The sequence below is a fragment of the Danio rerio genome, chromosome 17, assembly GCF_049306965.1.
Source record: "Danio rerio strain Tuebingen ecotype United States chromosome 17, GRCz12tu, whole genome shotgun sequence".
Taxonomy (NCBI): Eukaryota; Metazoa; Chordata; class Actinopteri; order Cypriniformes; family Danionidae; genus Danio; species Danio rerio.
In genome coordinates, this window is record NC_133192.1 from 16,733,603 (window position 1) to 16,748,330 (window position 14,728).

Below are 14,728 nucleotides of genomic sequence, written 5' to 3' on the forward strand. Positions count from 1 at the left end.
ATACTTGTAGTATAGCTGAGAACAATTGTGGTGCTTAATATTTTGTGGAAATATTCTGTCAAAAGAACTGATTTAATTTTTAATTAAATCTCTAAACTTAGGATAAGACAACAGTCACTTTTGGGCGATTTAATACATGAAGTAGAAAATAGTAGAAAAACATTGCATTGCTCTAAAACTTTAAAAAGATAGTGTACATGACACAGTTATGGATTTGCTCACAATATATAACACAATACCTTTCTTAGATGGTGCTGGTTTGGTTTCTTTCTTGGCTACTTCATCCTCTGCAAATAGACATTAACATGTATTCCCGTTTAATTGAGACTTTATCAGAAGTTCGCTTATCAAGTTACATACCTTGCTTTACTGGGACTGCTTTAGGTTTGTCTTTGGCAATCTTTGCATCTGTGATACAACAGATATTAATGCAGTTAATGGTGATTGACTGCATACAGTACATAAAATGCATACAAAGCTACTAACACTGAATCTTCAGGTTACCATTTGGTTACTGTTAGTTAGTAGCTTACATGCAAAAATTATAACCAATACTATGAATCTTTTATTGTTTTCCCTTTTTTTTACCTTCAGTTTTGGCCACCTTCTTTACAGCATCATCTTTATATATATATTTATATATATATATATATATACATACACACACACAGTTTCTCACTCATTATGGTTATTAATTTACTTTTATGAACTATTTTCACCTGCCAAAGCCTAATCTGTCGCACCATAGTTTTATAATAATCCAAAAATAGAAATAAAATAAAAAACTAAAGTTAATAAGCATTATATGACTTAATCTCATAATTAAACTGCATATTAAATAATGACTCATTAAAATAAACCCTGAGCAAATTTTCCTTTTAAAAAGGGGGGCTCATTTTGTGTTTTCCATATCGTCATCCTAGATTATTATTATTTTTTTATTTTTCCGAGGTGCAGGGTTTAACATGTAAAAGGTCTGAGGTGAATACCACTTTCGAGCTTAGAAAGAGATTTTGCATGCAATCTAAATGTAAATGTACAGCTTTCTATTTAAAAGCAATACGACAATTTAAGCTCTGTATTATTTTATCAGACTTGCCCTTTGGTTTATGAGCCTTTTCTTTTCTTTTAGCCTTTTCCTCCTTTTTGACAGTTTCTTCTTTCTTGACCTTTTCTACTGTTATGTTTATCTGTTGTAACACGATCTCTTCCTCCACACCTTCAGCCTTCTCCTCCCTCATTTCTGTAAAAGCAGAAAAGACAATGCATCACAGTTTTCATTTTTCTCTTGGATTTCAGCTTTCATTCTGCACAAACGCTATAATTTATAGTGTGCAAGAATGGAAGAAAACAATAAACCATTCACCTTGAATGATTTTGTATATCTCCTCTCTAGCTTTTTTCTCTTTGGCTTCTTTCACTTGCTCAAGAACTGAAATCATGAGTAAATGTTAAATGAGAGTTACATGTCTTAACATCCATAATGAACACTAGGAATTAGTGCATGAATTAGAGTACCGTGAGTGTGTTAATTTAACATAAATGACACTTGTAAGCAGCTTCTTCGTTGACAGCCATGTCATTGTGTTAGATGGTAAAATGACATTAATAATGTATAATGGATTAAAGCATTCGTTCATTCTCTCAATGTAACCATTTTGATAGTTAATGCAATACAAATGGCATTGCAATATTATACAGTAGTTAGTCATATTTCCGTCATTGTCTCCAAAACACAAGTTTAAGATAAAAAAAAAATAATTCTCATAAAAAAGAAATAAAATTGCACTTAAAACAAACACATTTTCTGTAGAATAAAGAAAATTTTTTCTTTAAAAAAGAAAACAATAATGACATAGGAGGCTAAAATCCTGACATTGTGTAACTAAACACCAAATAGCTTGCAATAGTGTATTTATACATACATACATACATACATATATATATATATATATATATATATATATATATATATATATATATATATATATATATATATATATATATATATATATATATATATATATATATATATATATATATATATATATATATATATATATATATATGTATGTGTGTATGTATGTATGTGTGTATGTATGTATGTATGTATGTATGTATGTATGTATGTATGTATGTGTGTATGTACTGTATGTATATATATATATATATATATATATATATATATATATATATATATATATATATATATATATATATATAATTTTACAGCAGTAGAGTCCATTAGAGAATCCTCCGGCTGTTTTGCTCCACTTTTAATCATCTCTTCGCAGAAAAAGGGTGAAGAAAAAGCAATAGTAAATGACAATTTATCCTTATCTTTGTTGTTCTTCCCCGTCCAAAAGAGAACAGTGATAAGTGTTCTTCTGAATTTATGCCAAGATAAAACGGGCAAAATGACTTTGATATACAGATTATAGAATACAACCGCTGTGTTTGATTAACAAGTTAACATACAATATTTATTTGTTGTCAAAAAAAAAAAAAAAAACTCAGTGTAAAAAAACATTGCTGCCCTAATTGTTTGTTGAATCAAATAAACGTTTCTTGTCATCTCAACTTGAATCAAACTGGCTACAAATATTAAGTTAAACTTTGTACACAGTAAAAAAATGCAGGGTTTCACACAATTCATTCATGTTGTCCCAACACAAATTAAAGTTAAATTGATAGCATAACATAATAAATTAAGGTGAACCTGAAAATCTCAAGAACTGTGTTGTTTCATCTCATTTTAAATGAGTAGTTTGTACAAGCAGAACTTTTTTTCTTGTTTGTTTCAATAAATATTGTTGATTCAGTTATTAAAATATTTTCAAGACATAACATTTGATGCCATGACTTTTTTCATATAATTTATTATAGTTGCAATGTTTTGAACTACTGAATTACAAAATAACTTCAAAAAGTTGCTCTTGGACAAATTATTGGACCAAATACTCTTTAACATCAATCAATACATATTTATTGTTTAAGCTGCAATTATCAGTAACATAATTTTAGGATGTTAGCTATGTGTTAAAACCTTGCAAACTAGATTTTATTTTTTAAATGTAAAAAAGTTACCGATTTTTAAAACATACAAATGTATTACAGCAATTAATTTCTTCATAATGAGTATAATTTGTTATTTAATCTGGTAGCTTACCCAAAAATGTAAATTCTTCCATGATTTACTTATCCTTGACTTGTTCCAAACCTGTATGATTTTCTTTCTACTGTTGAACACAAAATATTCTTAAGAATGTTGAAAACGTGTAACCACTGATGTCCAGTATTCGTGTTTCCTACTATAGACATCAATGATTTTTAAATTCACAAACTTCTTCAAAATATCTTATTTTGAGTTCGACAGAATTACGCAAACTGTTTTGGAACAATTCAAGGGTGAGTAAATCATGGCAGAATTTTCAATTTGCGTGAATTGTCCCTTGGTCATCTGTTTGCTGAACTATCAATTTTCCCTATTAAAAAAAATACACAAAAAATTTCAATACCTTTAGCAGACTCTTTATGAAGATCCTTGTGCGCCTTTTGTTCATCAGTTTCAGTGGAATGGCTCTTTGGTGTTTTTCTATTGATCAGACCTTTAGTTCTGGCATCTCTCTTTCTGTCGTTGTTATTATTATTTTCATCATCACCGTCTGTGAGCTCATGTTTGACAGTAAGAAGGACAGGTTCTTCATCATCATCATCATCATCTTGGTCTTCTTCAGCAGCAGTGCTTCCCAAAATAGTTTGATGAGATGCATCTTCAACCTTAAACTCATCTTTATCTATCTCATTCTGAAGGTCATTTTCAGCATCTGCAATTTCCTTCTCCATGTGATCCACTTCTGAATCATCCTTAGCCCTGAGTTTGTCATGATCATCCAGTTCTGCTGCTCCCATTTTTTCCTTTGAAAATATGACATCTTGTGCAGTTGTAACCCTTTCATTGGTGACACTGATTACATCTTCATCTTTTTCAGGTTCGTCTAGCTCATCCATAACATCAGAAGTATCAGGTTCTTCAACCATCTCTGTGACATTGGGGATTTCATCATCTGCATTTCCCGACATTTTCATTGCTGCTTCTTGAAGGCTTTCAATTGTTCCTTTCTCCTCTGTAACTGTAAAGCCATCAGTGTCTTCTTTCACATCTGTAGCATCAGAAGTAATTTCAGTTGATTTATCCTCTACAAAATAGGAGATTTCATCAACCTTTTCAGCTTCCATTTCCTCATCTTTGACATCTGTCATATCAGCTTCTTGAATTGTTTCATTATCCTCTGAAACTGCAGAGATTGAGATTTCAATGTCTTCTGTTACATCTGGAGCATCAGAAATCAATTCAGTTGGTTTGTCCTCTGCAAAATGAAAGATATCATCAGACTTTTCAACCTTTTCCTCATCTATGACTTCTGGCACATCAGAAGTTTCCTCATTTGTAACTTCTGAAATGTCTTCAACTGTTTCAACTTCATTCACCTCTGCGTCAACTTCTAAGATATCGTCAGTGTCTTTCACATTTTCAGCACTGGGAATCAATCCAGTTGAATCAGAGGCGTCTTCAAGCTTTTCAGTTGCAATTTCTTCATCTATGACTTCAGAAGGTTCCTCTTCACCAACATCTGAAACACCTCCAACCAATTCAGGAATTTCTTCAGTATCAACATCAGAATTATCATCAACATCTTGCACATCTGCGGCATTAGAAGTGATTTCTTTCGAATCAGAGGTGTCTTCAACCTTTTCAATTACAAAAGGTTCCTCTTCTCCAACCTCTGAAACACTTTCAACCATTTCAGGAATTTCTTCAGTCTCAGAATCTATGGTATCATCAATGTCTTGCACATCAGAAGTCATTTCAGTTGAATCAGAAGTGTCTTCATCTTTTTCTTTTGCCATTTCTTCATCTGTGACTTCAGGCGTATGAGAAGATTCCTCATCTACAATATCAACAACTGCTTTTTCCTCCTCAACAGAGGCAACTGCATCATTTTCAGAGCCGTCCACTGTCTTTTCAACTTTTTGTTCTTCCAAGATATCTTCAGCAGAGTCCACCTCAGCCCCCTTTATTTCCAGTTCATCGCCGTCTGTCTCAGCTGTGGATCTCACAGCGATGTAGGCAGCGTAGATGGGGTCCTGAGTTTTTCCTAGTACTTCTGCAACTGTTTCATCAAGTCAATTTTCAATTCAGATTTATCACAGATCCAAGCTCATTTTGTAAATAAAAAATGTACTAGATTAGGTATACACGAGACGTTATGTCATTGCATCAAGTTGATGACCTCGCCAGTATGCACATGTTGCACCCTGACAAAACAAACTTCAGTTGAACTGTTTTAAGCTCATTGTTGAAATTGTAATGCTTATAAAACATGCCTCTTTGAGAAAGCTTTTTTTTCTGTGCATTTATGAAATAAGGAAACACTTTTTTCTAATTGATTTGTACTAAACTGATGGTGCCCATTTGACATTTATGGTCCCATGAAGAAACTTTACAAATCTATTAAAATCTTTTTAATACACAAAAGGGGGTTCTTTAGATTTTTTATCTGTTCACATAGTCTTGGAAAAAAGTTAAATTGCTGTGAAAAACCCATTAATAAAAGGGAATGACCCAGCAAGTGTATTTTAAATAAATACATTTTAAAGTTGCAGTATGTAAGTTTTTGAATCTTCTAAAATACAAAAAGGCCATAATATGGCCAATGTTTGCAGATATTCAAGAAACAAGTTAAAATGAGCTATTCTCCTTTAAAAATGTCCATTTCATGTCAGAATATTAATCTTTGTTTTGGTCTCTATTAGGGTCGGGTCGATAGACGATGCCATCGTCCATCGCCAATAGACATCACAATGCTGAGCCGGCATTACGATCCTCCGCCCCGCCCCGCCCCCGTCAAAGCAGCAATCCGCTCGCTCAAAATACACACTTAGGCCCCATTTACACTAATACGTCATAGTTTTAAAATGCCATTTTAGAACAAAACAATCCACATCCACACTGATGTTACCCCTAGCATTTCTGAAAAGCCCTCCTTCAACATGATACAGCTGAAAACGCACTCACTTTTATGAGCTACATCGTACGTGCGCGTCTGAGCCCCAGCAGTCAGTGGGTGCTTAGAGCACAAAACCCCAGAGAGCAGTGCACTTCAGACAGTTTATCAAGGATGTACTGCTGAATCATGTCTCACTATAGTTGTAATCGTGATATTTAATTAATCTCGTCTCTTTCTAATGACTCTTCTGTCTTTTGAATCTATCAGGTAAGGTGTCACAGCGTCAGTACACTGCTTCAATCTTTCACTTTCACGCTTGTACTTAGCAATTTTTGCGAAAACCTCAGATACTTGGTTGGTTCCAAGTGTGCCGCAAGCCTACGTTTGAGTGAAGGTTTCGGCCGTTAGATCGCCCCCTGGGGGCTGGCTGCAGTACAAGTCATAAAGCCCGCCTCCTCCGTGTTAATGAAGGAGACTTGAGCCCAAATAAAAAAAAATATTACACTTGCAATAAAATGTCCCGAAAGATAGTTCTGGTCGATTAAGGCACTGGTTATTGTGCTGAAATAGGTGCAGATCTTCATTTTTGTAAACAGTTTGTTTTTAGCAGTAATTTAATGCTGGGCGTGTCATCGTGATTGACAGCTGTGATTGACAGTTTCTCAAAGCGCGGCGTCTGAGCTTCGGCAGGAGACTGAAGTAGACTGAAATGTTATTATTCGATTTCTGTGTTATTTTACCATGACAAAATGAGTTCAGCAGTAAACTACAGTTTCTGACATACATGATCCTGGTGGAACACTGTTTATTCGCTAAGTTCAGGGCTTTTTTCTGGCTTTATTAGTTTGCTGATACACGCCTAGCCACCCAGATAGCAAAACACAGTTCCGGCTAGATTCTCGCCTGCCGGAGACTTATCTCTTAGAGCTCAGACTGACTAATGTTACCTCTGCGGGACCTACTCCGGATGCCTGGACTCACTGCCCAATTCCAGCCCGAGTCAATCGAGCCAGATGCGGCGGCCGAGCGAGCAGGCGCTGCCGCATGCGAGCCGGAATCAGCCCGCGACGCCGCGAGTAAGTTATGCGCTGCGGCCTGGAGCTGGCGCGATTGAATATATAAAACCCTCATATTTGTTAACGTTATTACATCCATTTGTGTTGATATGACAGCAAACGCATGCTGAGAAGTTCGGGGGGCGTAGTTGATTTTACATAAAGCGTTCGATTGGAAGCTCGACTCTGCTCATTTTCGCGGCTCCTCCTCTGGCTCCATCAGACAATCCTTCTGCGCATGTCTGGCTCCAATTTCAGCAGTCTTTTGCGACAGTTTGTGCCCGTCAAGCAGGCGTTTTGCCCTCAAGGCGTTCAATGGGAAAAAGGGCTGTCGCGTCGTCCATATTTTTTACAGTCATTGGTTGGTTCCTGTTGGTTGTGCACCTTTTTTACCAACCAAGTTTGTTGGCGCCATTATTATGACACAGATCACTCTGCCTATTCATGCCAGAGCTCTGCAGAAAAAGTGATTGACAGATCGTAATTTGTGTGTAACTTATCTTCATTTATTCATGATTTGGTTATGGGTAAATCAATGACCATGCAGGTCAGGTGGTTAAAACGGTAGGCTACAAATAATTAATTCGTTATGAATTAATTAATTATGTATAAATTATAAATTCATTGCCACCTAAGACGACGATGCCATCGTCCATCGTGATGCCAAATTGGCCAACATTGCCCAACCCTAGTCTCTATAACCCACCTACTGCCAGTTTACCCAATTATATTTTAGCATTCCAGGTTCAGATTTGAAGGTTGCTGTTCAGTTGTGTGAAATAGAAATGGTTTTAAAATAAAAGCTTCAGGTGATGATTTGGACAAAAACTCCTTTACCATGGAAAAGATTCCTTTTGTCACGTGTCTTCAATAGTAAGGCAGCTCTCTTGTGTTGGTGTTGTCAATCTGGCAAATTGCATTTGTTTGAAGTCGTCGAAATAGGGGCTGGGTGAAAACGTTTTTTGTATGTGAACTGCAAAACCTACAGTTCAACCACTGGGTATCAATCTTACATACTGCACCTTTACATGAACATCATTAATGCCTGAACACTGGTCATATAAACATTCTTCTAAAACTTTCTATTTCCTTTCCACAACCTCAGCTTAAATCCCAGGGCATTGATATTGTGAACATCACAATATTTTTGCAACATGTGCCATACCGTGTAGTAAGAACTCCTACATGCTGAATGCTTGTGAATATAAACCGGCGAATGTATCAGAGAAGGTTAGACGTCGCACTCCATCGCAAGGAGGGGATAGGAAATCAAACAGCAAGAAATGCATTTGGCAAATTTTTATTTTTGCATTTGGTGAAAATCTCATGCACCACCTCTGATTTAAACCATTCTGGAGAAATTAAAGACAAGCACTTTTACATAATGTGGAGAAAACACATGGCCAGTACTGTGTGAGATGGAGAGTGCAGGACATTAACAATCACACTGTTGTACAGAAAGACAATACAAGTGATCCAAATAAATGATTTATAAAATTACCCATGAATGCAGACATGCAGGACCATTTCATGCGCCATAATACAGAATCTGTAACACTGTTTTTAAATGTTTTAATTACCAAAAAGATTTAAACATGAAAAGACACAACATAGCAATGCGTAAAGATGAATGGATAGAAAATGATGATGCAGGAAACTAAATACTTTTTGTTAATTCAAAATCTTGCGTTATATGTTTGTAACATGCTTGTTTCTTTGCAAGTTAAAATCAAGCACATTTGAAATCCTAAGTCCTGAATATTAAGTTTGCTGGTGCTGTTTTAGGCTGTGTTCACACTTGGCAGGTTTGGTTCGATTAAAACAAACGGATATGTCAGTTAGTGTGGTTCAATTGAATAAGTCTGAAAACTGCCATCTGAACCTTCCTGCTCAACATACAATTGGTAAGTGTCTGTCACCAAAATATTTTTTTATCTTAATTGTTTTGTATATTTCTATCATTTAGACCATTTTAAAGCTAATCCTAGACTAAATTGCATGTTTGAGCTGTATTACCTAAAAATAACTTGCAGTTACATCAGTGCCATTCACTCTAACAAAATAACCCGAGAGGTCTGTTACCCCTACATAGCTTAATACATTGTTGTAACTTAAAAATTTTAAATTACTGATTAGATTAAAACTTTTAAGTTGTCAGAATAATGTTAAGTTTTCACAACAGAAAAATTTTGATAATTGCATGAACTAAAAATGTGGCTAATTTTAAATGTAAATATGTCTGTCAATTAGTTTGAATCAAAATTTAACTTGTAGCAACCCAAAGAAATTGGGTTGATAACTCAATTTTTGCAAACTAATGGAGTTCTGGAATTTTTCTTGCTTTACAAAAATACACAAGAGTTTGAGGAGGACCTTAAAAACGCAAGTGATGAAAATTGCCATCCTTGGTGATCAGTCTACTTTGGAAATGAACCACAAGATGAAAACCATCATGTTTGAGGGCATGAGAATCCTAATTGGAATGGATATCTCAAGGGGCTGTGCTCTGCTGATGGGCATTATATATGCTCTGAATCTGAGCTACCCCCAGAAACTTAAATATACTTGTAAAGTTTCATGAACTAGATGGACTGAAGCCCAGTGCAAAAGTAATGCGCCCACACACTGTTTTGTTTTGTTTTGTTTTTTTTAGCTATTTTTCATACTTTTTACATGGGACAGTACACATTTTGTTTTGTAAAATAAAAATAAATTACTGGAAACAAAAGTGTTGTTGGTGAATATATTTCTTACAAGCAACTAAATGAACAGTAAATTTGAAAGCAAACCAAAAATTAAACAAGTTCAGCGACTTTTATTTGAGGTTCTAAACTTGAAAACTTGGATGTATAATTATGGTAATTAAGTACATAACACATTAAGTACATAATTTATTATGTTTTTCTTTTGGTCTTAACAATATTTTTTAGAGTGTTGGTTTTTCTCAAGATGCATTCTAGCAATGTGGTCTTTAAAGGCATTTTATATAAGCTGTTTAAATACTTCAATTTTACAAAGGACTAGTCCTGGTTTAAACTAAGCCCTGATTGTGAAACTTCAAGTTGCATCAAGACAGACTAAATGTATATATTTTTTGGTTTTAATTCAGGTCGAAAGAACCAAGAGAACCAAACTACAGGTATGAACAAACCCATAGTACTGTAGTATTTGAGAGGTTTTAGTAGTAGTGTTATTTGTACATAATTTTACAGCTTTTGTGTAAATGCAAAGATGTGCTTTTACTAACCTTTTTCCATAGGGGGCAGAAATTCTCCTGAAGAATTATAATACGAACAAATCTTAATTGTGTGTTTCAACCACAGACCAGGTCAGAGTTCGTTTATGCAGCTTTAAATATTGGGTGAATGAAAACTGATACAAACCTTTTCGCCTTATCACCTGTGGTGTTTCATCTGAAACTGAGAATAACAGAAAATATTAAAGAGAAAACTGGAAATTAACATACGTATATACATTTATGATAATATGATGATGTTATGAATACCTTTGTCTTCCATGAGCATGTTTGAGAGATAAGCTAATAACATATCTCTTCTGTCTGCAAACTCCTCAACGGTGTCTGAGACAACTTTCATGGGATCAAAAGTGACGTCAGGAATACCACCTGAGGAAAATAAATGTTACGTTAAACATATGTTAACATAACGCACATAATTTTTTCCCAGGGTAAAAACATAAAACATACAAATTGTTTGGAAGGGATGTATATGCATTACCTTCATCCCTCACAAACAGACTGGACAGATAATTAGAGACGGTGGTCTTTACATCAGTGGCCTCCTCTGCAACCTTTTCAACCAGCTCTGTAGGACGAGTGCTCATTTTGGGGAACCAAGCTAAAATATTGACAAGATATATATATATATATATATATATATATATATATATATATATATATATATATATATATATATATATACATATACATATATATATATATATATATATATATATACATATATACATATTTATACATATACATATATATATATATATATATATATATATATATATATATATATATATATATATACATATTTATACATATTTATATATATATATATATATATATATATATATATATATATATATATATATATATATATATATATATATATACTGTAAAATCAGTATTAGTGTACAGATCTATTAACTTCAATCTATATTTAAATACATTCATTTTAAGTATCCACATTATTTATATTATTTTTCCTTTAAAATGATCAAGTTAGACATTCTCTTCAGACTTATTTTTGTTTTATCTTGTTAAAAAAATATATTTTGTTAAAAGAGCATTTATGTTTAAGTGTCCAATAAATTGGCATAATTTCCCTGCCAACAAGTGATCCATTGGATCATTTAAGGTGTTTAAGCAAACTTCGCTGTCATGTTTTACTTTGGACTGTACTTGTTTTTCCTGTTGTTGTTTATGTGGTTATTTGATTCACTGATCTGTTTATTTTGTACTAGGAATATGTGTATATTTGTACTATTTCCCTTTCTGTTGATGTTGATGTTTTATGTAATTTATGTTTTGTATTGTTATCTACTGTTATTATTATGCAATTGCAATAAATTGTGGGACACCCTTGAAACTGAGACATCTCAAGGGGTTAATCCTAATAAATATGAAATAAATATGAAATAAATAGTAATTCACTTTGTTATGGTAAAGCTTCATTTTTAGCATACATTATTTGGTCGTCAATGACATATGATATTTTAGAAATTATTAGTATATCATGATTTGGATTCAAGAAGCATTTCTTGTGTGCTGATGTTGAAAAAAAGGGTAATTGATTAAAAATCCCAGATTGTCTAAAATAATGTAAAAAAAAATCAATACCTTCAAGAAACCCAAATATGGCTGATGAAGTGTTCTTGATCACATTTAAAATTTGCAAAAATGCTTCACTTGCCATATCTGCTGGATAAATAATGGTTACCTCCAGGATGGCTGAATGACAAAGAGAGAAATAAACAGAAATTTAAAAAAAAAAGAGTTGAAAGTTTCATTGAAATGCTCACAAAACAAAACCCAGTTATTTCAGGAATACCTTCAAATAAATAAAATAAGTATCCCACTGGCAATCGAATCCAGTCAGTAACTGTATCCAATACAGTGCCTCCAAGTTTGGCTGTTTCAGTGATGTCTGCATCCCCTGTTAATAAAAAAAAAGACTATAATAAAAAACAAACAATTCTGAGTCTGACTAACCACACAGAATCAATGCTTATTTAGAGAATCCATGCTGGAATATTAACAGGATGCAGTTTAGACTTTTATGAGTGAATTAATACAGTGGGTGATTTGCAGTACATTCTGTGCCTTCAAAAATGTTTTTTAGATATTGTATACTAGGGTATATCCAGAAGTATGCGGAAGGACTTTTAATATGTCAGTGACCTGGGTGAAGTGCTTCCGGTGAACAGTATACCATTGGCACATTTTACTTCCGTTTTCTTTCAAAATCAGTGATCTCCACTATATCTGAGTGATATACGATATAAAGTGAGTCTCAGATAGTACAAGAAGCACTGCATTAAATAAAAATTTTCCCTGCCGTGTGCTTAAAATATGAACATTTATTTTACCCCAGTATAATAAATAGATCTTCTGCGCTAGCCTGCAAATACTGACGGGGGGGCGCGTGCGTGTAAACGGCTTTTCAACTAGTTTTACGCTTGAGCAACTAAATGGATGACAAAGTTTATTTAACGGATTATATTTTTATTACATTACAGTAGAGCTGTGAACCTACACTAGTCTCACGGTTCGGTTCGGTTCGACAATTATCATGCCATCGATTCGGTTCAATACGATATTTCGGTGCATCACGGTGCATTGACGATGCTTTCCATACACAATTTTATATTTTCTTCACAGCAGCAGTTCTTGTATTAAAATGTATGAATATATTTATATTTATATATTATTTGTAATACAATTTTGTCGTTTAATATAAACAGTCAGATATATAAACTGTAACTTTAAACAAAACGAGCATTAAGCAAATAATATAAACAAATATAAATATCCAGCTCAATTTCTGATCCTTGTCTAGTTCTCTTACACCTCTTTGATTGGTCACACCCTCAACAAAAACGGTTGCGATAGGCTCTTGCGCACTGCGCTCTTCAGATAAGTGACACTAATAAGTGGCAGGCGGCAACGGCGATCTCACAGCTGATGCATGATAGACACGGTGGAGAAAACTCTGCAGACATGCGCTCGTTTCTGTATCCAAACATAATGCTGTAAAACAGCCGAGAGGAGAAGAAAAGCCACCCCAGCAGGTCAAATGGGCCTCTGTGTGTGTGTGTGTGTCTGTGTGTGTGTATGTGTTTGTGTGTGTGTGTGTGTGTGAGAAAGAGAGAGAGACAGAGACAGAACGAAAGCGAGAGCGAGAGAGAGAGAGAAAGAGAGAAATGGAGTAGGCTACTTTTATTCTCTCGATCTCAGTGAAATAGGGGCTATTGTTGTATATGTCAGTGAAAGACTGATCCAGCAAACACACACAGTGAAATTGTGCACAGTTTATGAGTTTTAAGTAGTTAAAGCGTTGTAAATACTCGCGATCGCCTCCCTCGCGACAGAGCGCATATGAGGTAAATGACGTCAGTAATAACCGGTTATGATTATTACTGAACCGATACCGAATTGTCCGCGTCTGCATTGCGATGCACCGAAGAAACGATTAATTTTGACACCCCTACATTACAGCATCGATGCTGTTAAAGGAACCGTATAAAATGGAAAAAACTCACACTAACCATTCACCGGAAGTTTATCAGTATGGGGAAAAACACTAGCTGTGCATATACCCTATAGCCATGACGCCACTTAAAATTTGCAGAGCAGCTTCAATGAGCAAACTAAAAACAAACATTCTGCTTTAACATATTTTAAAATGTACATGTCTTACTATTACAAAATGAGAAAATGGTTGTGCTGGTGTTAAATAAAAATTTGAAATCTTTAAAAATATTTTTGATCCTAATTTTTTAAACAGTGATTATACATGATTATATCACTGTTTCTCTAAAATAAGATTTAAAAATAAATTTAAATCAGTACCTTTGAGGAACCCAAATATGGCTGATAAAGTGTTCTTGATCACATTTAAAATTTGTAGGAATGCTTCACTTGCCAAATCCGCTGGATAAATAATGGTTACCTCCAGAATGGCTGAATGGCAAAGACAGAAATAAGTGAAGTTTATTTATAAACTAATTTGGAGAGGATCACATGCTTATGATTGCTTGCGGCTGGTCCCGCATTATTCAATTTATGATTCACCAATCAGATGATTCCTTAGCCACTACAAATACCTTAAGTTCCATATGACAGCCATCTTTGTTTTGAAAAACCTCCCCTTCCACCCCTACTCCTCCTCCTTTCCTAAATGGGTGGCACGGTGGCCCAGTGGTTAGCACTGTTGCCTCACAGCAAAAATGTCACTAGTTCTAGTCCTTACCAAGCCAGCCGACATTTCTGTGCAAAGTTTACATATTCTCCCCATGCTCACGTGGGTTTCGGTTTCCTCCGGGTTTTCCGGTTTCCTCCCACCATCCAAAATTATGCAACTTAAGTTAATTGACTAATCCAAATCAGCACTGTAGACATGCTCCTAGTAAGTA

At 34.4% G+C, this 14,728-nt stretch overlaps 1 protein-coding gene across 50 annotated transcripts in view; it reads right to left on the bottom strand.

The window, feature by feature from the left end:
- Window positions 1-14,728, bottom strand: part of si:ch211-266g18.10 — a 53,301-nt gene that overhangs the window by 31,006 nt on the left and 7,567 nt on the right. For all 50 annotated transcript variants that reach the window (XM_073928314.1, XM_073928318.1, XM_073928321.1 and 47 more), the window contains exons 10-21: window positions 14,166-14,276; window positions 12,145-12,249; window positions 11,934-12,044; window positions 10,804-10,923; window positions 10,572-10,691; window positions 10,450-10,485; window positions 10,314-10,340; window positions 3,519-5,174; window positions 1,367-1,432; window positions 1,100-1,243; window positions 361-408; window positions 240-287 (exon numbers count right to left, since the gene is read on the bottom strand). In XM_073928314.1, the coding sequence (XP_073784415.1) occupies window positions 240-287; window positions 361-408; window positions 1,100-1,243; window positions 1,367-1,432; window positions 3,519-5,174; window positions 10,314-10,340; window positions 10,450-10,485; window positions 10,572-10,691; window positions 10,804-10,923; window positions 11,934-12,044; window positions 12,145-12,249; window positions 14,166-14,276 (2,592 nt within the window). The remainder of the gene's footprint in view (window positions 1-239; window positions 288-360; window positions 409-1,099; window positions 1,244-1,366; window positions 1,433-3,518; window positions 5,175-10,313; window positions 10,341-10,449; window positions 10,486-10,571; window positions 10,692-10,803; window positions 10,924-11,933; window positions 12,045-12,144; window positions 12,250-14,165; window positions 14,277-14,728) is intronic.